General features: G+C 39.2%; 1 protein-coding gene across 1 annotated transcript in view; it reads left to right on the forward strand.

Annotated features, from left to right (window-relative positions):
- Window positions 1–27038, forward strand: part of iars2 (isoleucyl-tRNA synthetase 2, mitochondrial) — a 103155-nt gene that overhangs the window by 23413 nt on the left and 52704 nt on the right. The window contains exons 12-14 of the mRNA XM_068045073.1: window positions 142–302; window positions 13144–13246; window positions 25342–25435. Coding sequence (XP_067901174.1) covers window positions 142–302; window positions 13144–13246; window positions 25342–25435 — 358 coding nt within the window. The remainder of the gene's footprint in view (window positions 1–141; window positions 303–13143; window positions 13247–25341; window positions 25436–27038) is intronic.

Here is a 27038-nt window from a genome sequence, read left to right on the forward strand (position 1 = left end):
AAATAAAAATGTATTGTTTGAATTGAAGACAGTGCTCGACTTTTCCTTGGCTTTATTTGCATTCTTCAGTTATTTGAGCCATTAGCAGTTTTATCAATTGTGCTTGGCCCTAAAATAAAACATTTTGCTCTTTTGCCTTAGGAGTTGCTGCAGAAGGTACAAACGATTCCACAGTCAGCAATGAACAGTATGCTTGCCATGCTGGACAGACGGACATACTGGTGCATTTCAAGGCAGAGGTGTTGGGGGGTACCCATTCCAGTTTTCTACCACAAAGAAACTGCAGAACCACTCATTAACAAGTAAGATGCCTCTGTTTCCTTTTTCTTCAAAGCGCCAACATTTTTAGATATTAAAACTAGTTAGGAAATGGTAGCTGAAGTTATATTAGTTCATGGCTCCCCTTTTTGAGGTTGTGTAAAGTTGCACCTTGCCAAAGGCATAATGAATTTAACAATAAGCCTGTTGCTGAATCTGTGAGGTTCATATCTGGTTTGTGATATTGACTGTACTTCTAAAGTATTTCTTTGGCTGCGAAATGCTTTGGGATGTCCTGAGATTGTGAAAGGTGCTATATAAATGCAAGTTCTTCTGTATATGGTTAATCATGATTATTCCAAGCTCATGACAATTTAAATACTATTTTCAGCTCCCAATCAATGTTGTGCTTCTTTGGAATCTGTTGAACTATACCAGTTCATCTCCATCATTTCTTACTCTTTCTCCTCACTCTTCACTGTTTCTCTCTGTCCCTCATGTGGTATCTACTACATTTTTCTCTCTTTCCCATGCCCTTGGTGCTCTATTTCTGTTGCTTACTCTCAAACTCAATTCCCTAGCCACTGACTCCATCCCTCTCCCTGGCAACTGTCTGAGGCAACAAGACTGTTTATGATCTTGGTGTTGTATTTGATACAGAGATCAGCTTCCAGCCACATATCCGTGCCATCCCTAAGATTGCCTACTTCCACCACCTGACTCTGCCCCTGCCTCAGCTCATCTGCTGCTGAAACCTTCATTCATGTCTAGATTTGACTATTTCAACAAAAACCTGGTCGGACTTGGTTCTTCCTCTCTCCATAAACTTAAGCTCATCCAGTTTTCTAACTTGCGAAAATTCCTGTTCACCCATCACCCCTGTGCTTGTTGACCTATATTGGATTCCACTTGAGCAACATCTTGATATTAGAATTCTCCTCTTTGTTTTCAAATCCCTCCATGACCTCTCCCCTTCCTTGCTCTGTAAGCTCCTCCAGCCATACCACTTTCTGAGATAGCTGTGCTGCTTCAATTCTGGTCTCTTTCACATTCCTGATTTTAGTCACTGCCCCATTGGTGGACATGCCTTCATCTGGGGAGGACCTAAGCTCTGGAATTTTCTCCCTAAACTTCTCCCTTTCTCTACACCGCTTTTGTCCTTTAAGACGTTCCTTAAAACATCCCTCTTTGACCAAGCTTTTTGTCATCTGCCCTAATATCTCCTTATGTGGTCAGTGTCAAACTTTGTTTGGTAACACTGTTGTGAAGCACCTTAGGGACATTTTACGATGTTAAAGGTGCTATACAAAGACAAGCTGTTGTATTTCTTTTTTTCACATGCTCACCATAGTGAAGATTAATCACAATTTAAGGTAATCACCAGAAAAAAATTTCTGTTCTTCAGTCAGTGTTCATAAAATCTTTGAAAAGGAAACAAAATACCTGCTTGAACAAAAGGAATGTTAAATACTGTGGAGAATGAGCAGGAGAGTGGGATTTAACTGGAGAGAAACAAAAGCTGTTTCTATGCTTCAGTATTCTATGATTTGAAGATATCCCTATTGAGAAGCGATAAATTATGGGAATAAAAAGTCAAGGCCAAGATTTTATGCAGGATGTGCACTTCAGCTCAACAATTGGATCACTGTAGCTGTCCCTCAAGATGTAATGCAAGGTTGTCCGCTGTTATCATATTCAATGTCATTGAGTGTTAGAATATCTGTTCCAGCCTTCCATTTCACCGACCAATATTGTATTATTGGCAGTCTTACCTGGGGGCCAAGTGCCAACTTCAGTTCAGACTCAATCCTTTGGGATCATGCTGAAGGGTGAAAAACACTGTCAAAAACCATAATGCAAAGTAAGTTTGTGCCATACAAAATGAGTTCAAACTATTCTTCCTTGTAGTTCAGAATGTCTTGGCACGCAATGGAACATCTTCCTCTAGCCCATGATTAGGATCAAGCCATGAAATGATTTGTGATAAAAAGAAACAGAAGCTGAAGGGAAATTATGCGAAAACATACCCAAGGGCTGCACTGCAAATTAAGGCAGAGTATTCAGCTTGATGCATGTCTTTGTAATTCCTGGCAAAGATGAACTTTTTTGGGGAGAGAAAGAAAGGTCAATTGCCAGCCATATACATGCAGGTTTAACAGAATATATTGCAGATCAATTGTTTCTCAGTGTTTTTTTCCCCTGCAGTTGAGCTGTTGAAACCGTGAAATGTATTGTATTGGGAACACTGGGCAGGGATTGGACATCCCTGACCCAGCTATCTTGATGTTCAGATTAAAAATTTCAGTAAACTACTGATTTGAAAATAGTATCAAAATAGAATCCTCTGATTAAAATCAATGTAATCATTCAGTTTTTCAGTGTAAAATACAGCAGAAGCTCCATTAAAAATTATCTTTTTTTAGATACAGTTTAATGAGTGTAGACACCGAACAAATGTGTGTGATGTTCTAACTTTATGTAATTACTTAAAGAACAATACATAGGAGTAAACAAATCTCTACACACCATGGGTAAACCAAAATGATCAGACCCGTAATCTCAAATATTTCACAGGAATGAAATTGTTTTTGATGAGATTTGGTATCCACGAAAGTTTGTATTTGCAACGTGCATTTACATACATCAAAAGCATGTATTAGATTTTATTGGACTTCAACGTTTAACCGGACTGCCAACACATAATGCAAAAGTACACGGCTGCGTTTGCTGACAACCCAACCACTAGCACATGTGCAAATGCAACCTCATGCACTGAAACGCCATTCTCTGCGACGTTTTTGGCAGCTGCCAGTGGCAAAGATGGCGCTGCTCAATTTATCACAAAAACAAATGAAACCCAAATGGCCACAGTGGCTATGATCGCCGCCTGCATCCCTCCTGCCATTGCGCTTGTCTTTGCTGTTGCCTCCCTCTCCCGTCTGCTTGCCGCTTGCTCCTCGCCTCAGCTGCTCGTGCCCCGCGTTATGCCCCATCCCCCCCACCCCAGCATCTGTGGGCCCTCACGCGCGACCTCGCTGCTTCTCCTCTGCTCTGCCTCTCCTCCCCGCTCCCAAAAATGGGCTGTTTAATGAATTTTATTGACTATTATTTCTGGACACAACCTGAATTTTAAACCAGTAAGCATTTTAAAAAGAGCTTTCTAACATTTTGGAAGTTGGAACAGATAAATCCTGGGAGTCTGTGAAACACACTGGGACCTCTCCAATCTCCTGCCAGACCAAGAGAACAGCTCTGGGGTAGCTGCATGTGCAGGATTGTGTGTGCAATTCATCAGAATCCATAACCTTGCCACTTCTTGCCCCTCGGCCGCTTGCTCCCCACTCTCTCCCGCTTGCAGTCACCCTCCCATCCCCTCCCTATCTTGTCAGTCTCTCTCTCCCCCGCTTCCCTGTGTGGGGAAGAAAGGCAGTGATCGCGGGAGGAAGCAGAGGGGAGGAATCGGCGAGTCCGCAAGTGAATGGTCCAAAGGTAGGGTGGGGCGGTGAAGCACAGAGCGAATGGCCGAGGGAGAAGTGGCGAGGCTGAGAGTGAGTGGCCAACAGGTGTTTGGGGGGGTGGGTGCGAGCGGCTGAGTGGGGAGAAGTGACGAGGCAGAGAGCAAGCTGCTAGCAGACTTTGCAGTACACTAATGACATTTTTGCCCGCATGCATGAATTAGTCCTGGCAAGCCGGCTGCTGACGTAGGCTGCGCAGGCGCAGCACCATATTGACGGCAAGAGTCTATTTTGCGCATGTGCAAAGCTGGGAGCGCTCTGATGATGTTGGTGCCGGGCTTTTGTCAGGCACGCTTTGAAAGTATACAGATCTTGCTCTCGATGACTTCCCAAAACTTAACATGTTTTAGACATGGCAAACCTGTCCATTTAATGACAATTTTTTTTATATAGATACTTCATTAGTCCTAATCGGACGCTTCTTGACTTTTTAAATTTTCTCATTCATTCATTCAATTTTCATGTTGAAATTGGAACTTTTTTCCCATCGCAGAAAATAACCTCAGGGTGTTGCCCCTTTAAAATCTTTCTGACTTGAATTGTTCAGATAACATTTTCCACTCTACAGTCTTGTTCTGCTTTTTCTCCTTGTGTATGTATATCTCTTTCACTCGTCCTGCCATTTCTTTCTTTCTCTCCCCCTCCCCCCCCCCCCCTCCCTTCTCTCTCTCTCTCTGCCATTCTGTCAGGCTCTGTCACGTGCATAAATTCACTCTCTGGGGGAAAAGAAATCAATTTGGTTATGTGCTGCAGGTGACTTGTGTGAGATTATTTGTACCTGAGCCAGATCCGAGTACACCCTGATCCATAGTACAATACTGATCTGGCTATAATTTAACGTTGATTCAACAAGGCTATAAGAGCAGATGGTATGAAATATAGAAAAGTATACAATGAAAAAGTAGATGGATGTTCTTTTGAGATTAATGCATTGCTTTCTGGTAGAGTAGAGCCAATTTTACTCTGCATGTGGACTGTGTAATATTTGATCTGCAATTAGTTGCGAGTGGGACAATGTTGCATTCCACGACCAACAGTCTACCAAACCAGTGTTTGTGCCTACATGACACTCATTGCGGTTCAGAAGTAATTCATTATTTGAAGTACCATGGGGCATTCTGGCATGATAAGGCAACTCATAAGTGCCAGTATTATTTCTAGATGATCTATGTTTTAAATTACAAATGGACTAGTAATCTCGCACCCTCCCCTAGATTAATGTGGGGAACTGGTTGGAACTGCAGCTGTGTGTTCTGCCTATGCAGGACTTTGAACGGTGACCCGTGCAATCAGCTCTTTGTCATGATTTAACATTCTGCGTGGCTTTGGGAAAGGGTGGAGACTGATGGGTGTGGCTAATTGAGGAATACATACGCTAATCCTTTAGGAAGCATGAAAAATGCTTTGAAATTTTTAAAAAGAACTTTCTAAATTTATTTACCTCCTTGTATTAAGTTAGCCTTTTTAAAAAATGACCATGTTGTCAGATGATTGTTACATGATTATATGTGCAACTACCATTAATGCTAGTTAGTTTTCAGTGTGGTGGCAGGTTCTAGCTTTGTCACTATGTAGAAATATCTCAAAAGTTACAGCACAGAAACAAGCCATTTGGTGCAATCACTCCATTTTGCCATTTACTTCCTTGGAAGCAAATATTTCGGATCAAATTTATATACCCTTTTATTATTGAACGGGTGAAACCAGAACTGAACCATGTGGAACAGCGTAACCCACTTCCATCCATTGGTCAGGCAGCATCTGTGGATAGGGAAACAATTACATTTTCAGGTCGATGACCTTTCAGCAATCTGACGAAAGATTATCAACCTGAAACATTAACTGTTTTTCTCTCCACAGATGCCTGAACTGTTGAGTATTTCTAATATTTTCTGTTTTTATTTCAGATTTCTAGCATCTGCAGAATTTTGCTTTTGCTTTAACTCCTACTCTCTTTTTCCATCGAACCAATGTTGAACCTAGTTTTCAATCCTCTTAATTTTCTCTAGTAATATCCACGTGATGTCTTGTTGAAGCTTTCCTAAAGTTCCTGCACATTATATCTACTGCAAATCCTCCATCTACTATGTTTGTTACCTTCTCAAAGTATTGAGGTTTTTCTGGTATGACTGTCCCATTTGAAATGTGTGCTAGCTACTTCAAAATATTTTCGCAATCTAGAAAATTGGCAATTTCATCCTTACTTAAAGGCTCTTTAAGTTTTTTTCCCCTCCCACCAATGCTAAGGCAATTGACCTGTAACTACTTGGATTAGCTGTCTTCCTTTTGAAAAATCAGTACTCTATTGGCCACTCTTCAGCTCTCTGACATACATCCACATTTAACAGATCCTTGAAATAGAATAAACTGCGTATTGATTTGGAAATTTTATGAGCAGCACGTTAAAACATTTGCCTTTATAACCATTATGCACACCGTTATTAACTTGAGTTATTCTTTAGTGTTCCCCTTGCTACTGCCCCCACCTGTACCTTCCACAAACTGTAATTAAGCCAAAATATTGTGGCCCAAACTCTGACCCACACTAACCGCCCCACCCCCCCTCCCCAATTTTGGTCCCCTGTCCTCAGCAAGCTCCACGAGTTCCCTGTGTGAAAGAGAACTAACTTTAAAATCCTCAGCCTCACCTTCAGATCTCGCTGTTGCCTTACCCATCCGTCAGAAGTTATTTTTCTTCACCTTTACTGCCGCTGCACGCACCATCCTCTAATCCAACACAGGTCTTCTCTTTTATTTGCTCCACTTTTAGTGGCTGCTTCTCCAACATCTGTGTCCTATGCCCATTGGAACTACTTCTCCCACCTTGTTGCCTCCCTCCATAACTTTCCAAGTCCATGCCTTCACTCACTTTGAGTGTCGTCGTCTTATAAATTACACACTAGCCATCTCTCGGCCTGAGAGAGATTCAGGAATGCATGTTGAGAGGTTACAATAAGGATTTTAATCTTACTACATTGTATTCTACCTTATGCTCTTTCCTGTCCATGCACTTAGTGTATGCTTTTCTTACCCTCCTTTTTTCCTTTGTCTTTATTCATCCATGGTGTCTCATTTGTTTTTCAGCAGAGTGTAGTTTTTTTTTTCTGGACACTGTTTTACTTGTTTCCCGTTGCTGTTCTACATCATTGTTTGCCATTATTGTTATGTTTTTTTTATTTTTCCGAAGTTCTATTTTCAGCCCCTCAAAATTATTTTTTTTTATCTATTCCCCTGGTTTTTGTCATGCTTATATCATAGTCATAATGGCACAGAATGCAGCCATTCGGCCATATATTATGGTCGCTGTTGGCTAGATCCTCATGGATTTGCTGCAGTTTTAAAATGACCCTCCTGTAGCACCATTTGGAATAGAATCTAGATTTGATGTTCATAACATTGAGAGATTCATCAAATTTAACTCTTGTCATACACTACTTATCAAACTGGATGGATTTCTACTGGCCAAAGTTTCCAGTATAAATGTGGCAAGTAAATTTGAGCTAATGTAATTTTTTACACAGTCTTTCTAAATGTTATGTTTGTTTTCCTATCCTACACTGCAGAATTCTTGGCAAGTATCCTCAATAAAGGTGTAAAAATTGAATATTTGTCAATATATTGTAAGGACATCAACAGATGAGATTGGTAGTCATTTGGATTATTTAACCAGTACACTTTGTCTCTTCCAAACGTTCAATTTGGACAGAGTCATACCTTAAAAATCCAGTTTAAAAAAAAAAGGCAGTAATTTTCAATGTACAGTGCTATTATTCCACTCATGTCTGCAACATCCCTTTTTTGTCTTCATTTCATCTTACCGCTAAAGTGCCTCAATTGTTGCTTTAAAGCTACCAGAGCCCAATAACATATATAAGGTGGTGAAGCTTCCTTCAGAGGCATAGAACCACATCTCATTGTAATTTTTGTCTCTTACTTTTGGAAACAAGGTAGCACTCGTGGCAAACTTCAATGTCAGGTCGCATCAGCCGCAGAGGCCATCCTTTGAATGTGGATTATCTCCTCAAATTCATAAACATTTGTGGCCTGATTCATAAATTCTCAAGCGTAATTTTAGAGCTATTGCAGATATGCAGTTGTTCAGAGGCTTCCACAAGACAAACCATCACTTGTATTTGAAAGGAAACAAATATCGAACCTACATAGAAGCAAATCATTTCTGCAAGTGTAACAATGATATATTAGCCTTGTGATGTCAGTAAATTTTGAATTTTGTTATCTATAGTTACTACTTTTAAAAAAAAAACTTTTGGCACATTTTCAAACATTTGTGTCTCAGAGATCGCTATTGCTGGATTAGCGAATAGTAGCCTGTGGAACATGTATTCTGTGTATTCACTGTGTATTCAAACCCTTTTTAAGAAAAATCTTGATTTGCAACTTTGGAAGTTAAGCCCAATGGCAAGTATACTTCTGTCTATTTTGAGAATTAGTCTGAAAGTGAAATTGTGTTTTTTACATTGTTTTATTGCTATCAAGTACATATTTGTAATAACAAGTTGAGGTTACTAAAAGGTTTTATTTTCGAACATGCAAAAGAATATTAGTTCATTTGAATTATTACAGTGGAATAAATTCAGATCTCCATTGTATACTTTTTAGAAAATACAGATATCACAAATGTAGTCTAAAGTGGATTGAACTTTTGCATCATTGTGGTGAACAAAATAGTGGCCTATAGAACTGACAGGCAAATCTGTAATTGCACTGGCTGTCAATTCATAGGTCATAGTCCTGTACACCTTCACCTGATTAAAATAAACATTATTCTGTTGGTTTCTTTTGTAGAATCAATGTTCCTTCAATAGGGAAGGGATCCTTGATATGAAAGTGTCCATCGAAAGTAACAGCAGCTCCACTGGAAGCCAGTGTCATCCAAATGGAGTTGCTGTTACACCTGATGCACACTGTTGTTCTCTTGTCTTTCTAATGGCTTTTTCATGGTGCATTTAATCTTCCGCAATCATGACAATGTAATTGTCCCTTTCATTGTTGAAGTAATCTGCAGTAGAAACATAGTGTTATCAATAGTTTAAAATAGATTAGCAACATTATCATATGTACTTCTTGTAGAGAATGGTGATTTGTAACAAACCAGTGGCGATAATAACAGGAATACTATTTTACGAAAGTTAGCTTTTTCCGTTTGATCACCAAACATGCATCAGATTTTGAAGTGTTTGGAGGACTTCCAGAATGATTCAGATCATTAGGGGAATCACAGTTGAGTAAGGATCTCAATTTGGAGCGGAGAGAAAAGACTGTACAGGCAAGTCGTTGTTAGAGAAGGTAAATCCAATAAATTACTTTAATATAAGGTTGGATAATTAGACTAAAGTTCAAAAGTAGAAACTACTAAGCAAAATGGAACACACGCCAGAAGGAACTTCACATAAAGGGTGATAAATGTTCCCAATAGTCTGGATGCAGTGATAAATACTTAAGGGACATTCAGAACAGAAATGGGTACGAGGCTGAGAAAATTGGAATACTGGAGGAACAAGCCTTGTTGGGCTGATTGCCATTCTTTGGCCTCCTTGTCTTGAGAGACAATGGGGAAGCGCCTGGAGGTGGTCAGTGGTTTGTGAAGCAGCACCGAGAGTGGCTATAAAGGCCAATTCTAGAGTGACAGACTCTTCCACAGGTGCTGCAGATAAAATTGGTTGTCGGGGCTGTTACACAGTTGGCTCTCTCCTTGCGCTTCTGTCTTTTTACCTGCCAACTGCTAAGTCTCTTCGACCCGCTGAGAAAATTGGAATACTGGAGGAACAAGCCTTGTTGGGCTGATTGCCATTGCTGCATCAAATAAATAAAAGGCCAATCTTGAGGCATAATAAGAGTTTTGAAACTTTGTCAAAAGTAAATTGAGATGTGTTTTTCAAATAGTAACTGCAGAGCATCAAATGTAAACTTGAATATACTATTGTAAATTTCCAAAGATGCCTATTTTACTTCTGTAATGGTATTGTTTATCACCCTTACAATTTGTGTTAAGTGCAGGCATTTTGTGTTCTGAGGCAAAAAATATAGATTCTTACATTTACTTAAGCAGACTGAGGACTAATTAATATGTGCTTAGCTAAATATAAATTCTTATTTTAAAAAAACATGAAATTATGCACTTTGATATTTTATGGAAGCTGAACACGTTCTTCTGAAATTATTTTAGGGAAGACATCAACTAGCCTCTTTAGAATAAGGCATTACATGTTCATATGTTACTATCCCTTTCTGGAATTTTGGGCCCTTGGTGATCAAAAGCATAATTTTTCAAGTGAAATGATTCTTTTGCTATATTTTCAGTTTGGTGCTCAGCGGAATGTGTACCATAAAATATATAATCTATTGTTTAGAAAAGTATATAGATGGGACAAGTAAAATACAATAAATCTGACTGGAACAAATCAACACCCCTTTCACTTTTCTTATTGCTGTTCAATGGTTTAAAATGCTAATTTAAATTATGAACTAATAATAGAAGCATTAGTGCACTTTTATAAGTCTTTCTGTATTTCTACAAAGTACCTGCATTAACATAGCTAGTTAAAGAACAGAATCCTTACAATCAAGGAAATCTTGAAAAAATATTTCGTGTTCTGCAGTTAGTAATAGTATACTGAAAGTAACATAGATAATCTTAACACAGATTACACTGCGATCTTCACACATCTCTCATTTAGAATTACACATTTACTATTAAAATCCTTGGTTGTCATTCACATTTAATATATACAAGTAAAATTTCATCTGTCATACGCAATAAGATTTTGTTACCTTTTTTTGGAACTTACTGGTTGTTTCAAAAGAATGGATTTGCTTAGTTACCATGTATACACTCCAACAGGTAAGGAAAGAGCAGAATGTCGTTGTTGAAAGTTATCTTGTCTGTCTGGTTCTACTCTCTGTCTGGTTCTGCTCTCTGTCTTGAAAGACATTCGTGAGGAAGGCCATAAATAGTTCACTTCCATCTGCAAGTAATCAGTCTATTGCTGCTATGTTTCTGATAACCCAAGTAGATAAGCATTCTGCACAATCAATATCAATCTGTAAACCTATTGGCTAGTGTCATGGTCGTTGCATTACCTCATTCCCTTTGCTGTTGAAACCAAGTGAAAGTCACATAATGCCAAAACTACTCCTAGATATGGCCTGTAAGCTCTGGGCAGATTTTTACAATCAGCTAATCACTTACATCAGAAACATTTAATTTGTTGGCGACAGGCTACCTGGACCTGGTATTCGCTGAAATTTGAGCTTTATGATTCCCAAGGCATTGGTATGGTTGACCTCTTTCAATTATGCAGCCCTGGCATTGAATACTTGTTCCAAAAATCAATAACCCAACTCTGCTTTAACTTTGAGTTTTATAGCTCAGTAATATTGTGGTTATAACTGTTTGAGGGGTTGGGGTATAAACTCCTTAACTTTAAAGAGATAGGCTGCATGTGTCCTACAAGCAGATTTTGTCAACATATTAACAATATCTATTGAATTGAACTATCATATATAACAATGCATCTTACATAAAAAGAATATTTATTTATAAATTAGAAATTCAGAGAGCATGAGTTCAATTCTCACCATTGCAATTAGAGAATTTGAACCCAGTTTAAAAATACATCTGGAAATAGAATAAAGTGGTGTCAGTAAAAGTGACCATGAAGCTGTTAGCTGTCATAAAAGCCCAGCTGGTTCTCTAATGTCCTTTAGGAAATGAAACTTGCTGTCCTTACCTGGTCTGGCCTACATTTGATTGCAGTCCCCCACCAGTGTGGTTGACTCATAGCTGCCGTCTGAAGTGTTTTTGCAAATTGCACCAAATCACTCAGCTCTGCTAGGGATGGACGACAAATGCCAGTGACACCCACATCCAGAGAATGAATAAAAGAAAACTCTAAGCTATATTTCTTCTTTAACTGCAGGCATTGTTCAGGGGTTTTTTTTTCATCAAATGGGAAGCAACAAAAAAGAAATTTCCCTTTTAGTTTTTCTGAAAAAAAAATATCACTATGGACCTTTGACTGGTGTGGAAGTTAATAAATGTGGGTTAATGATTATCCATGCTACAAATATTTAATAACTTTACTTTGTGCTACCAGTGTAACTAGCACGAATTGCATGAATACATGTTATGTATTTTCATTTCAGTAATTTAGTTTATTGCTTAGAAAAACTGGGAAAAAAAATGACTTTTACCATGTGAAAGGGGCTGGTCTCTTTTAATTTAGTAAATTTGATAAATGAGGATGCAGAAAAACAAAACAATTTTGGCTAGTTAGACAGTTGTTCAGGGAGGGAAAAGGAGCGAAACCAAATGAGAAATTGAGCAGCCATTAGTGGAGAACCTCTAGAAGAGTCTCATGATGGTTGTCAGTGAGTCAATTAAAGGAAGCTGTTCCAAAAAATATATATAGGGCCATGTCTGAAGTTGTCATTAATGTGTGCTTACAGAGTGATTTATTTTCTCATTGATAAAGTGACTTGCTATATTGACATGGAGGTCCTGATGCTATTAAAAACTATTCATTTGGAATGATTGACTTTTAGTTCTGATGGAAACTATCAATCAAGTTTTGTGTGGGGCTTGAGGTGTGGGAGGTTATGCCACTTTGTGTGCAATTGGATGGCCCTAAAATTGGGCATGGAAAGGAATTTTATGCAAAGGACTACTGAAGGAGAGGGAAAATTCTTTGCAATCAGCTGAGCAATAGTCTTTTCCTTTTGGCTATTGTCTTGTGTTACTACTTTTTAGTGTGTTATTACCTTGAAGTTCATATTAATACTGAATATATCCTATCAATTAAAAGAGACATTAGATTTTCTCTCATTCTATTACTTCTGTTGATGTATTAAAAACTGATGAAATTGAACAATTGATTGCTGAATTGATTGAAATATAGGGCCCAATTTTAACTCTGAATAGTTTTTGTGTGAGTTAAAATCTCGCCCATGGTGTTGATTTAAGGAGTTGCAGCTTGCCTTTTGTAAATACGTTTACTTATTTATCAGGAAATGACTCAGCTCGCTGTTTGTCTTTTTTCATCCTTGTACTGAAAATTAGTGACTTTAATCTCCAGAGTTTAAGCACACATTGATTAATGTACAGAATATGGGAAAATTTATTATATGTGTAGTAGCGTTGTATTGTGGTCATTTGTCGTAATTTGCTTATGTTACATCCTGTTCAGTCACCTCCCCACTCCTCTCTGGTCTGAAAAAAGGGGGGACAGTGGCACTTTGAAAATCGAATAAATACTTCTTTTAAGAATTGAATTTGTGCACCTTCTAATATTAAAGTAAATCTATGGTTGCAGATTGACTAAACAAATCAGATGTAACTCTTCCCACATAGATACACAAGGGCGCACCTTATCAAACTGGTGGAAGAACATGGTAGTGACTGTTGGTGGACTCTACCTTTGGACCAACTCCTGACTAAGGAAGTTTTAAAAAAGGTTAGTACTCTTTGAAGGGGGTCATAGTTTCATAAATATTACAAGAACGGTAAAACTTCAAACTATGATACAGACTATTGAATGGAAACCCCATGCATCTTGCAGACATGAAAATTACTTACCAAGAAACTTGTTTGATTATAAAAGAAAAGAGGATAAGTCATGATACACTTTGTCATCTAAAAATGCACAAATTAAAACTATACTCAGTTTGTCCAATATATTATTAAAATTGCCCAACAGAAAATATTAGGTACAGTTTAAAAACTATCTAAATTCCAGAAAAAGACTTCTGTGACCAAAAAAAAATTGGAAAGTATCACCTTTTTTTGACCCTTTTGCTTTATGTTAAATATAAAAATGATTTCATGTTGTAAGCTGTAGTAAGTATAGTTCATACTAAATATTGAGTTTGACCCAATAGTATTTTTTGGCTGGAGGCAGAGTTGAATTTTTGTCTCTTCTCTCTTCACATTTCCAGCCCCAGTTGTATTTCATAGCTGTACATTTTCTTTACAGCATTACATTTTAAACTGATATGTCTACTAGCTTATTTGAACCCTAAGGCATTGAGCACTTCTAAGCTAAATCATCTGATTTACTGAAGGTATACATTTTTGTTTTTTCCTGTCGCTCTATAAGTGGTACAAATTGACTTAAAGTAGACGTACTGTAATTTGCATGATACAGTATGTAGTTTTAAAAAAAACCACATTTATCCTTTTTGCTTATTTACTCAGCCTTCATTTTCAAATGATTTTCTCTTGTAATCAGTTCATTTCTTTCATTGTCTACTTTGATCAGTGTTGTACCCACTTTTAAGCTGTGTACATTCTGCTTTAGATCCCATCAGGGAATAGGTACTCAAACTCCAAATCATCTAGTAGGGCTCAAAGTAAGTATCTGGTATTCTGGAACATGACCTTGGAAAAGAACAGAGCATGTGTCAGTGTTGTGATGTATTCACATCAGTGTATCTTTGGAGCTTTAACGAGATCTTATGGCTCAGTTAAAGTAGAAATATTAGAATCCAGATTTCAGTTGAGTCAGCATGGAAGAGGAGTCTTGCAGGAGGCTGAGAGGCTGCTCCTTAACTGCTTTTGCTGTCCTACCCAATACTGGTGCCGCTGTTGATCTGTTCGACTGCTCCCTATGTTCTGCCTTTATGTCATCACCAAGTTAATTTTCATTTCCCATCCCCATCAGTATCCTTGATGGTTCCCATCTCTACAACTTAAAATCTGAGAGCTGTGAAATAGAGTATACTACTTATCCTCCACTATAAATTCAGACTTGACCAAGTTGAGCATTATTGCATTTCCCTCTCCAGGGCCAAATCCTTTCCCAGGATAAGAATATTGCAAATTGCAACAAACTGCTCCCTCTTCCTCACCTGTAGCACCAAGTACAAGGAGGTCAGTGACCTTTGTCCAAAGCTTCAGGCCATCTGCACTGCTACCCCTCCTCACGTAAGATCAAATGAAATAGGAGCAAGAGTCGGCCATTTGGCTCCTTGAGCCTGCTCCACCATTCGCTTGGATCATGGTTAAAAAATAATGGTAGGATTAGGCAGACAACATGGATTTATGAAAGGGAAATCATGTTTGACAAACTTGAGTTTTTTAAGGATGTGACAAGCAGAATAGATAAAGGGGAACCAGTGGATGTGATGTATTTGGATTTTCAGAAGGCTTTCAATAAGGAAGTTAGTAAGCAAAATCAGAGCTCATGGTATTGGAGGTGGGGGGGGATAATATACTGGCATGGACTGAGAATTGGTTAACGGGCAGAAAACAGTGAGTACGAATAAACAGGTCATTCTCAGGTTGGCAGGCTGTGACTAGTTGGGTACTGCAAGGATCAGTGCTTGGGCCCCAGTTATTCACAATCTATATCAATGATTTGGATGTGTGGACCAAATGTAATATTTCCAAGTTTGTTGATGACACAAAACTAGGTGGGAATGAAAGTTGTGAGGAGGATGCAAAAAGGCTTCAAGGGAATTTAGACAGGCTAAGTGAAGGGTCAAGAACATTGCAGACGGGATATAATGTGGAAAAATGTGAAGTTATCCACTTTGGTAGGAAAACCAGAAATACCGAGTGTTTCTTAAATGGAGAGAGATTGGGAAGTGTTGGCCAAAGGGTGTCCTTGTTCATAGGTCACTGAAAGCTAACATGCAGGTGCAGCAAGCAATTAGGAGGGCAAATGGTATGTTGGCCTTTATTGCAATGAGGATTTGAGCACAGGAGTAAAGAAGTCTTGCTGCAATTGTATGGAACCTTGGTGAGACTGCACCTGGAGTATTGTGTACAGTTTTGGTCTCCTTACCTAAAGAAGGATATGCTTGTCATAAAGAGAGTGCAACAAAGGTTCAGCAGACTGATTCCTGAGATGGCGGGATTGTCCTATAAGGAGAGATTGAGGAGACTGGGCCTGTACTCTCTAAAGTTCAGAAGAATAAGAGGTGATCTCATTGAAACATAGAAAATTCTTACAGGGCTCGACAGGGTTGATGTAGGAAGGATGTTTCTGCTGGATGGGGTGGGCGGGGTGTCTAGAACCAGAGGATACAGTCTCAGAATAAGAAGTAGGCCATTTAGGACTGAGATGGGGAGGAATTTCTTAACTGAGAGGTTGGTGAATCTTTGGAATTCTCTACCCCAGAGGGCTGTGGAGGCTCATTCATTGAGTATGTTCAAGATAGAGATTAATAGATTTATAAATATTAAAGATGTCAAGGGATATGGGGATTATGCGGGAAAATAGCATTGAGGTAGATCATCAGCCATGATCTGGTTGAATGGTGGAGCAGGCTCAAGGGGAGGGATGGCTTACTGTTGCTCTGATTTCCTATGTTCCTGTGGCTGAGCTGATTGTGACCTTATTTCCATTTTCCTGGCTGCCCCCCATAACCCTTGGCTCCCTTATCGATCAAAAATCTGTCCAACTCAGCCTTGAGTATATTCATTGACCCAGCTTCCACTGCTGTCTGGGGAAGAAAATTCCAAAGAATACTGACTTTCAGAGAAGAAATTCCTCCTCATGTCTGTCTTCAAAGGGAGATCCCTTATTTTGAAACTGCCCCCTAGTTCTAGATTCTCTCATGAGGGGAAACATCCTCTCAGCATCTACCCTATCAAGCCCCCTCAGTATCTTATATGTTTCAATAAGATCACCCCTCATTCTTCTTAACTCCAATGAGTCCAGCCTGCTCAACCTTTCCTCCATAAGACAACTCCTTCATCCCAGGAATCAGCCTAGTGAGCCTTCTTTGAACAGCTTCCAATGCAAGTATATCCCTCCTTAAATAAGGAGACCAAAACTGTGTGCAGTACTCTAAGGGTGGTCTCACCAATGCCCTGTACAGCCACCCCCACCAACCCCTCAGTCGACTGCCTGTCACTCTTCGATTTTTACCATTGTGCCATCTCCAAGTTCATCTTTTCCTTGAGATCTACATGTTGGCCATGCAATTACTTTTTCTAATCTGAACGCCCACTGACATAGTTAATGACTCACTTTGCTTAAGCACTGTGCCTCAACCTACCCCCTCTTCCCTCCCGCACATCCACTGTTGACCTGTCTATACTCTGCAAGTATCATCTGTAACCTCCCTTTCCGCTCAGGTCTTTGAATATATTGTCACCTCCCAACTCTTCCACAACTTCCAGTTCAAATCACTTCATTCCCATTCCCTGCTTAAGACATTGAGATGCCCTGCTTAAGACCACCACTAACATCCTTTGCGATAGTTTTATTCCTCCTTCACCTTTCTGTGATTTCTGATGGGGCTCACTACATGTTCGTCCAGCACCCCTCATTGTAATCCAGCTCATTGGGACTACCCTTGTCTGGTTGAACTCTTAACTATCCCAGTCTAGCTTGTGCATCTTTAGCAATAGCTTCTCCTGTTTTTGCAGGATCACCTTCAGAGGCCCTGAAGAATATAACCTTAACCCATTCCATTTCTTACCTATATGTTCTTCAATTACATCATCTTGGGGTAAGGGGTAAGACTCCTTTATAATCCTGTCGATACTCAGCCTTACCTCTCCGCTACTTCCATTAACCCCACCATTGTCCTGTTGGACTGCCTGTCTGTCATTAAGTTGTGGATGAGCCATTGTTTGCAAACTCCATTAAAACCATTGCAACCTCATCACAGGCTCCATTTCCCCATACTAGCTGCTTATTGGCTTAATGTAATCTCGGCAGTCTATCTGACCCACAGCTGAACTTCATATCCATGAGCCCTCTGTTACCAAGACTGCTTACCATCTTTCCAGCATTGCTTGCTTCCACAGGTATCTTGCCCCTTCATTCCACTGAGATGCTGATACTCTTGTTTATTGCTTTTACCCTGTCCGAGACGTAATTTTGTAAATGCGGTCCTTGCTAGATTTTGGTGCTCTGACTGTGGCCTCGTTTTATATGCCCCTCCCCCATTACTGGTGATGGAGCCTTCGGCCATTTTAGCCTTCCTGTATTGAATTTCGTCCCTAAACCTTTCCACCTCTTACTTGGCTACAAGCATTTTAAAGCTTTCTCAAGCCCATTTTTCCAACTGACTTTTTGCACATCTTTTCTTCTGTAAAGGGTCTTGGGTTGTTTTTTCTATGCTAAAGGAGTAATACATGGTGTACCATGCATACATGATTCCATGCTGAAACTTGTGGCACATCATTAAGGGTAGTTAGGATGTTATTGAGAAGGCCATCTCTGACGACTTCCTTGTATCCCTAATCACCTACATCTGCTTAGACCTGTACACTCCACTTCCTTTTGTATTTACCTCTTTTTTTAAAAAAAAACTCTTCCCTCAACTCAAGTATAGCTGCACTTTCAAAACACCCAACTGCCTAGCCTTCAGACTATCGCGTATTATAAGAAATCTACAGCTGTTGATTTTTTCTCAGTTATTCCTTCAGGTTTATTTTTGATGCTTTTGACCCCATCAAAATCTTTTCTATTTGCTATCTTAGCCATTCCCCTGATACAGTCCCATCTTTACTCCCTGAAGTCCAAGGGGTGCAAACTTGTACATATCTAGCCCTCAACTGGCTTGGCCACCATGCCAGATCTAGCTGGGCCACATGAAGCATGACTGGGCTTCACTTGCCTCTGCCAAAACCACCTATGACACCTGGATTATCTTGGTGAGTAAAGATACCCCCAGCTTATTTTCTCCACTGGCAGCTGTTTCCTTAAGCTTCCCTCCCTGCACCAACTTTCCTCACCTCTAGCAAAAATGCAAGAAGTACATGGATTTATTTGTCACCTAGATAGAGTTGATATATTCTACTCCCTCTGCTGCTTCCCTTTGCCGACCAAGCAAAGCTCTGCTCTGCGCACCCCCACTACACCCTCAGAATCCCAGTTTTCTAGATTTTCACATCTCCCCCATGCTCTGTCCAAATGTATCCATTAGACCCACAGCCTGGTCCTTCAACCTGACTCCGTTGACCCTTTATCCTATCTCAAGTGCCCATCACCACAGTCCTCCTTGGTCTGCATCATCTCCCAGTTCCCTAATATCTCAAATTTGAATTTCTCACCCCGGTGTTTGAAATCTTTAATGGCCTTACTTCTCTCTATCTCTGTAACCCCTCCCACCCTCTTTCCCCCCCCCCCCCCCCCCCCCGCTCCAGTGTTATAGTACACATTCCCTCTAACTGCATGTTCCTCCGACCCTGGCTTCTTGTTCATTATTCTCCAACTGCTCAGGCTCCATGCTTTGGAAGTCCCTCCCTCGGCTCCTCTGCCTCCCTCTCCTCCTTTAAGACCCTGCTCTAAATTCATCTGTTTTGCCAAGTTTTTAGTCCAATCATCTAGTAGCTTTTTTTTGCTTGATATCCATGCATTTACACTTTTGTGAAGTTCCTTGGCACAATTTTTTTTTAACATTAAAAGTGATATATAAATAAAAGTTGTCATTTTTGTTGCAGTTGGGTAGTACTGAGTCATTTTTCTTTTCTGGAAATTTTAACTTTGTTGAAGAGAGGTCTTGGCTTGTGTACTGACCTTGGTTGATGACCGAATGAGTAGTGCATCACCAACAAGGATTCTCCTTTCCAAAGCTGTGGGCCTGTAAAACCTCATGCGTATAATGATGACATGCAACCTTAGAGGCACAGAACACAGATTACCAAGTGATTTCTTGCATTCACCCTATCTATGCCAATTAATTTGTTCACAATGGGAACTCCATTTTAATTTTGAGAAACAAAGAAATCAGCCTTTCCACAGACCCAGAATCATTTGTTGCATCCGCATTGTTGCTTCCTCTAACTTTTGCCCATATTAGATCTTACAGAACTTGTAAAGGTTAATAGAAGATTCAAAATCTTATTCGACGGTTGTATGAAAAGTTGCTGGGATGATGGTGTTTGAAATCAGCTGGTAGGATGGACAGGAATGCAAACTTGGGAAAGGAAATTGACCGATGGGTGTTATGTGACAAGTGAAAAATATGGTAATTGATAAATGCTATTTTGTACAAAATGGAGGTTTTATTTTATTCATATGAAATTCTTATTTTGTCCGAATAACCCTATGATTAAATGTTAGATAAAATCAATATCCAATTGTTGTACAAGTCTACAGATTCTCCTACTTACAAAGTTATAGAAATAAATAATGTTCCTTATGATTTTATCCAACTTTACTGTCCTTTTCTAAAGTGCATATTTTTCTTTCCCTCCTCCTAAACTGATTTCTTACCTCCACCTTTGTTGTACACATAAAGTGGTTTCAGCAAATAGTTTTGTGTCTGTTTTTTGTACAGGTGATCCTGCAGGCTGTTTAAGTCTGAAAATTATCTTGTTTTTGAAACAGTTTTTTATTGGGTTATATTTAAGTGGGAACTGTACTGTTTATCCTACTCCTTAGGGCAGCACTTGCTTGATTTTCAATAGGGCTGTAGATAGGTCTTTAAACTAAATAGTGACAGGGAGGGTTCAGTTGCATGGAAAATTAGGAAGTCAACGCTAAAGGAGAAAGTAGGAGTGCAGATTAGTGATGAGGCTGATTGTTACCAGAATATAAACAGTAGGGACAGAACCTGTGAACGTCATATTGCACCAAGAGTAGGGAAATTTTATAATAGAACAAACTTAAAGGTTTTGTATCTGAATGCACGAAGCATTCGGAATACAATTAATGAGTTAACTGCACAAATAGAGACGAATGGGTATGATTTAGTGGTGATTACTGAGACGTGATTGCAGGGAAACCAGGTTTGGGAATTGAATATCCAAGGGTACTCAGTATTTCGGAAGGATAGGCAGGAAGGAAAAGGAGGTGCTGTAGCTTTGTTAGATCAGTGCTGTAGTGAGAAATGATATAGGCACTGGGGATCAAGATGTAGAATCAGTCTGGGTAGAAATAACAAATAGCAAGGGAAAGAAGACCCTGGTGGGAGTAATCTATAGGTCCCCAAACAGTGGTTCCGCAATGGGGCACAGTATAAACCAGGAAATACTGGGGGCTTGTAAGAAAGGTACGGCAATAATCATGGGTGATTTTAATATGCATATAGATTGGATTAATCATATTGGCAAGGGGAGCCTCGAGGGAGAGTTCATTGAATGTATTAGAGACTGTTTTTTGGAGCAATATGTTGTGGAACCAACCAGGGAGCAGGCTATTCTAGATTAGGTATTGTGTAATGAGGTGGGATTAATTAATCTCATAGTTAAGGATCCTCTAGGAAAGAGTGATCATAGCATGCTGGAATTTCAAATTCAATTTGAGTGTGAGAAACTGGAGTCCCACACTAGTGTTCTGGAGTTAAACAAAGGTCATTACATCAGCATGAGGACCGATTTGGCCCTAATGGACTGGGCAGGAAGACTGAAAGGTAGGACGGTTGATGAGCAGTGGCCGATGTTTAAGAAGATACTCAAATCCTCCCAACTAAAATATATTCGAGGGGAAGAAAGATTGTAAGAGGGGGAGAAAACATCCATGGCTAAGCAAGGAAGTTAAGGGTAATAGAAAGACAAAAACTAAGGCATACCATATGGCAAAGGCCAGTGGCAGGCTGGAAGATTGGGAAACTTTTAAAGATCAACAAAGAGTTACAAAAAAAGTAATAAAAAGAGCAAAGCTAAATTATGAAAGAAAAGTAGCACAAAATATACAGAGGACACCAGTACCATCCCAATAGTAACAAGTAATGCAGAGGTTATAGGAAGGGAGGAACTTAGAACAATCATCATCACTAGGTAAAAAGTACTGAGCAAAGTATTGGGATTGAAGGCAAACAAGTCCCCAGGGCCTGATGGCCTACATCCTAGGGTCATGAAGGAAGTGGCAGTGGAGATAGTGGATCCATTGGCTATAATATTCCAAAATTCCTTGGATGTGGGAAAGGTTCCAGTGGATTGTTAAAAAGCTAATATAACACCCTTATTCAAAAAAGGAGCGAGGCAGAAAGTAGGAAACTCTTGACCAGTTAGTTTAACATCTGTCGTTGGGAAATTGTTAGAATCCATTATTAAGAAAGTAATAACAGGACATTTAGAAAATCAAAACGCAATCCATCAGTCAGCATGGTTTTATGAAGGGTAAATCGTGTTTGACTAATTTGCTAGGGTTCTTCGAAGATGTAACAAGTAAAGTGGATAATGGGGATCCTGTAGATGTAGTATATCTAGACTTCCAGAAGTCATTTGATAAGGTGCCACACAAAAGGTTAATACACAAGGTAAGATCACATGGAGGTCGGGGCAATTTATTAGCTTGCATAGAGGATTGGTTAGCCAACAGAAAACAGAGAGTCGGGATAAATGGGTCTTTTTCTGGTTAGCAAGATGTAACTAGTGTGGTGCCACAGGGTTGGGTCCTCGGGGCCCCAACTATTTACCATCTATATTAATGACTTGGATGCAGGGATAGAGGTACTCTTGCCAAATTTGTAGATGACATTAAAATAGATGGGAAAGTAATTTGCAATAAAGAAATAAGAAATTTACAACTAGATACGGATAGGTTAGGTGAATGGGCCAAAATTTGGCAGATGGAGTTTAATGTGGATAATTGTGAGGTTATCCATTTTGGTTGGAAGAATAGAAAGGCGAATTATTATCTAAATGGAGAAACTTCAGAGTGCTTCAGTGCAGAGGGGTCTGGGTGTCTTCGTGCATGAATCGCAGAAAACTAGTATGCAGGTGCAGCAGGTAATAAGGAAGGCAAATGAAATTTTGACATTTATTGCTAAAGGAATAGAGTATAAAAGTAGGGAAGTGTTGCTGCAACTGTACAAGGCATTAGTGAGACTGCACCTGGAGTATTGTGTACAGTTTTGGTCCCCTTACTTGAGGGATGTAGTTGCATTGGAGGCAGTTCAGAGGAGGTTCACTAGATTGATTCCAGAGATGAGGAGTTTGTCTTATGAAGAGAGATTGAGCAGTTTAGGCCTTTCTTCTCGAGGTCTAATTGAGGTATATAAGATGATTAAGGGGATTGACAAAGTAGACGTAGAGAGGATGCTTCCTCTGGTGGGGTAATCTAGAACAAGTAGTCATAGTTTTGGGATAAGTGGTAGCAGATTTAAATCAGAAATGAGGAGAAATTACTTCTCTCAAAGGGTCGTGCGTCTGTGGAATTCACTACCCCAGAGTGTGGTGGATGCCGGGACATTGAGTAAATTTCAGGAGGAGATAGACAGATTTTTAATTAGTAATGCGTTGAAGGGTTATGGAGAACGGGCAGGAAAGTGGAATTGAGGCAGAGATGAGATCAGCCTGACCGTATTGAATGGCGGAGCAGGCTCGAGGGGCTGAATTGCCTACTCCTGCTCCTAGTTCTTATAGTGGTAGGATTTAATGCAAATATAAGTTATCATTCTCAGATAACCAAGGAAGAATTATTTGATTCCAAAAACAAGTTATGGGTAATGAGAAATAGAAAGTAAAATGCTTTTGAATCAGCGTTCGTGATTACTAAAATGCTTAATTTGCTCTTTGTACTGTACCTTTGTACTGGGAGCGCCACACTGAAGCTGTAAAACAGCCTGGACTAATTTAAACCTGTATGGACTTGAATGACACAGTTGCTCGGGACTATATTTTTCTTTAGGGGTGGGAGCAGTTAAACATAATTTATTATCTTATCAAAATGATGCACATAAATTTTCTATGGTTAATTTTGTGTAATCTGCTTTTGGTTAGGAGGAATGCCAATACTTGGGACTGTATCTATGTTAGTGGAATGCAAGTTGGGCAGTCCATGCATACGAAGTGTCCCCAATTTCCCAGTGTGCATCAGTATTATTCAGTTAGCTGAACTGCTGCAAAATATTTCTTTAGCTTCTCGCAATTTTTGTTGAGTTTTTCAGAATTATTGGAAGAAAAGCTAGAAACTAAATTTCATTTTTTTATACTGTGTTTTAATTTATACTTGGCTATCTCCTGTAGTATTGCACATGGAGATTCAAGATGAAGTGTAATCTTTAGTTGAAGAAGGGACAAAGCAGGGTTTAAGTTGGACTAGGGCACTTGAATGTAATTTGGTCCCCATTTTAAAGTCATATATTCTGAGATTTTTATCTAATTTGATTTGACATTTATAGTTAAATAACATTTGTGACAATTTGAAAGTAGAGAACTGCAGTAGTTTGGAGAATGGAAGTTTCTCTAGAACAGGCCGACGAACTGATGCAGACAAAATTTAAGTGCTACAGTACCACCATTGATGGGAGGGTATCCTTAAAGAGCATGAAGTTTACAGTTTCCATTTTAAGTGTGAACTTCAGAATTTATAATAAAATTTGACACATAACAAATGATAATACAAATGACTCCATTCAGTTCTGGTCACCATATTACCGGAAGGTTGTGATTGCACTTGAGGGAGGGTACTGAGAAAATTCGAGGATGTTGTTAGGAATAAAGAATTTTAGCTATGAGGAAAGATTGGATGGTCGAGGGATGTTTTCTTTGGAACAGAGGAGGTTGAGGGGAGATTTAATTGAGGTTTATAAGCTTAAGAGGGGTCCTACACAGATAGGAAGCACCTATTTCCATTAGCAGAGAGCTAGAAGGATTAGAGGGGAATTGAGTATTTCTTTTCCACTCGGAAGGTGGTGGAGGTCTAGAAATCACTGCCTAAAAGGATGGTGGAGGCAGAAAAACATACAGTTTAAGAAAACTCTTGGATATGCAGTTGGGGTACGGTAACCTACAGGGCACCGACCAAGAACTAGCAGGTGGAAGTCGGCTGCATAGCTTTTTGTTTTCGGCTGGCACGGACGTGATGGGACTGCTGATGCTTAAATCTTGCTATATTTCTAAATATAGTAACAGGAACTAAGGTTTTGCAGGCGGGTAGTGAACAGGTGTGAGATTTTTCAATAGTTTTTTAAAAACATGCCAAATCTTAATATGTGTATGGCTCAATTTTCTTTTGGATCACTCTGTCCTCTGGAACCTCTGCACTAATTCCTAAGGATAGACTTCAGTCCTAAACCAAATTTTTTTTCTACCTCTTGCATTCATCAATGTTATTTTTGCTGGTTTCTGCTGCTCTTGACCCGTTTAGGCAGATCTTTATTTTGTTAAAGTTACCAATAAGGGAAATTTCCCCTCAAATAAGCTAATCAGTTCCATAATTTTTAATCTATTTTCCGGCATGGATTTTTGCAAAACTCTCTGGCTGTTTAAGTATTTTTCATTAAATACAGCTGCAGCATTATAATTAAAGTATGGTACACTATGACTCTCTGCCACTTGTGGTATTCAATGCTTTGTTGTTGTAGTGTAACACTAGATTAAAACTAAAGCTCAGGTAGTTCTTATCTATTATTGGCACCACTGAAATGGTAGGTCCTGGTTGAGGCGAAAGATAATTTTTTTAAATGAGTAAACTATATATAATTTTTTCCACATCAACACTGTGGGACTAATTCAGACAGAAAGTAGCCCCCAAGTTACTTCCCCATTAATACTAAACAAATTCAAAATGGCAGTTGTATTTACAGTTGCGAGACAGATTGGTGAAGTCAGCTGTACTTAAACTGTAGAGTGTGTAAATACTTAACCTCTCTCTTTATAGGAAAAGCGTAATTGCAGCTATGTTTTCTGTTTCTGCAGAGTGGAGCTTCTGATGTGTCTAATTTTGTCAAGGGAGAGGATATCTTGGATATTTGGTTTGACAGTGGCATCTCATGGGCATATGTGTTGGAAGGTGAGAAGTTAAATATTTGTAAGGAATAGTTTATTGCTATGCATAAGATTATTGACCAGCTAACATTGGTTGCACACTAAGCTAAAAATGCAAGAAAGACGTTATAAACTGAACGTTAGTGACCAAGTCAGATGGAGTTTTTTATGCATTCAGTTGTCTTTATTGTCTTCCCCAACAATGAGTGCCCAAGAACTTACAAAAATGTGTTTTGTTATTGTGTAGTTGCCTCAATACTACTTTTATCAAAAAAGCCAGAGGATTAGATGTGCTGATAGTTGAAACAGTTTCATAATTTTTGAACTGAGCCATAAATTAGCTCAAAATGCATAATTAATATTAATGAAAAACTTGCAAAAGTACAAAAACGTGAATTCAAAGCAACCTGTTTTTGTGAGTTTAATCAGAAAATTCTGAGAAAAAGTGCTTTGATCAGAGTCTATTTATGCTTATATATGCATTTAGTTTCTTCATCCTATAAAATGGAGTAGCCTGGGACCATGATCTTGGAACATTCTTCCCTTACACTTAGCTAAACCTAGCTTATCACTGGAATGAATTGTGAAAGTAATTGGAGTCAATGACTTGAAGACCTAAGCCTCAGCTTTGAAACTGATCCTTGCCCAATGTGTGAAAGGTGTGGCTCACCGAGCTGTTAGTTGCTTTTCAGACAAAGTAAAAACACCCAACTGCAACAAAATATCTTGCCTGCTATAAATATGGAGTTTGTAGTCTGCATCATGATCGTTGAACCCCTGGTCCATTTCCTTCTGTGTTGCTTTCTGTTTGTATCCTTTTTTAAATTGGTGATTTTCTGCATGTTATTCACCAATCTTATTCAACAAAACTTTCTGTTTCAGTTTTTGCCAGTCACATTTTACTAAAGATAAATTACACCCAACCATATTCCAACAAAAGATATTCTGAGGAACAGCTGCTAAGTTATTTCCTCACCCACTTCCACCATTTTCGCTCTTAAATAAAGAAAAAGTTGTAATCATATAGCACATTCACGATAACACCTCCTAAATTGAGTTCCAATAACTTGTTCCCTTCCTCACTGCCCCTCTCCTTTTAGCCCCATTCTTCCACAAACAGGCCACTGCAACCTCTGAACCTTATGGACTCTTAAGTACACTCTCCCTCCCGTACTCCATCCAGCCAGCTGATTCCTGATGTTCAGTGGCTCAATGTAAGGGCTATGCTATTAACGGTAGTAATAAGTAGTAGTGTGTCTCTGTAAAGACTACAGTTTTACGAGGCACAAAGTAGCAAACACTCTTGTCCATTGGAAGATTTGTTCAATGGTCGATTCATAGGAATGGGTGCTGGGTGGTGGTGGCAAGGGTTTAAATCCACAGGGCTTCCCTAAACTGATTATTCTTGTTGCCGTTGTGATGCCTTAATTCCTGCCATCTGATAGCTAACCATATGATGAAAATGTTGATCTTCAGAGTATTTTCAGTATTGCCATCAGCCTTATTTTTCTCTGGCTGGGCACTGTCCAGATTTTTGTTGCGTATTGCGAGGTTGCGCATGGATCCTCCCTATTGATCGCTTTTCACAAGTGGAATAATGTGTTGTAATAGAGCAAGAGATTTTCTGA

The sequence above is a fragment of the Heterodontus francisci genome, chromosome 13, assembly GCF_036365525.1.
Source record: "Heterodontus francisci isolate sHetFra1 chromosome 13, sHetFra1.hap1, whole genome shotgun sequence".
Classification (NCBI taxonomy): Eukaryota; Metazoa; Chordata; class Chondrichthyes; order Heterodontiformes; family Heterodontidae; genus Heterodontus; species Heterodontus francisci.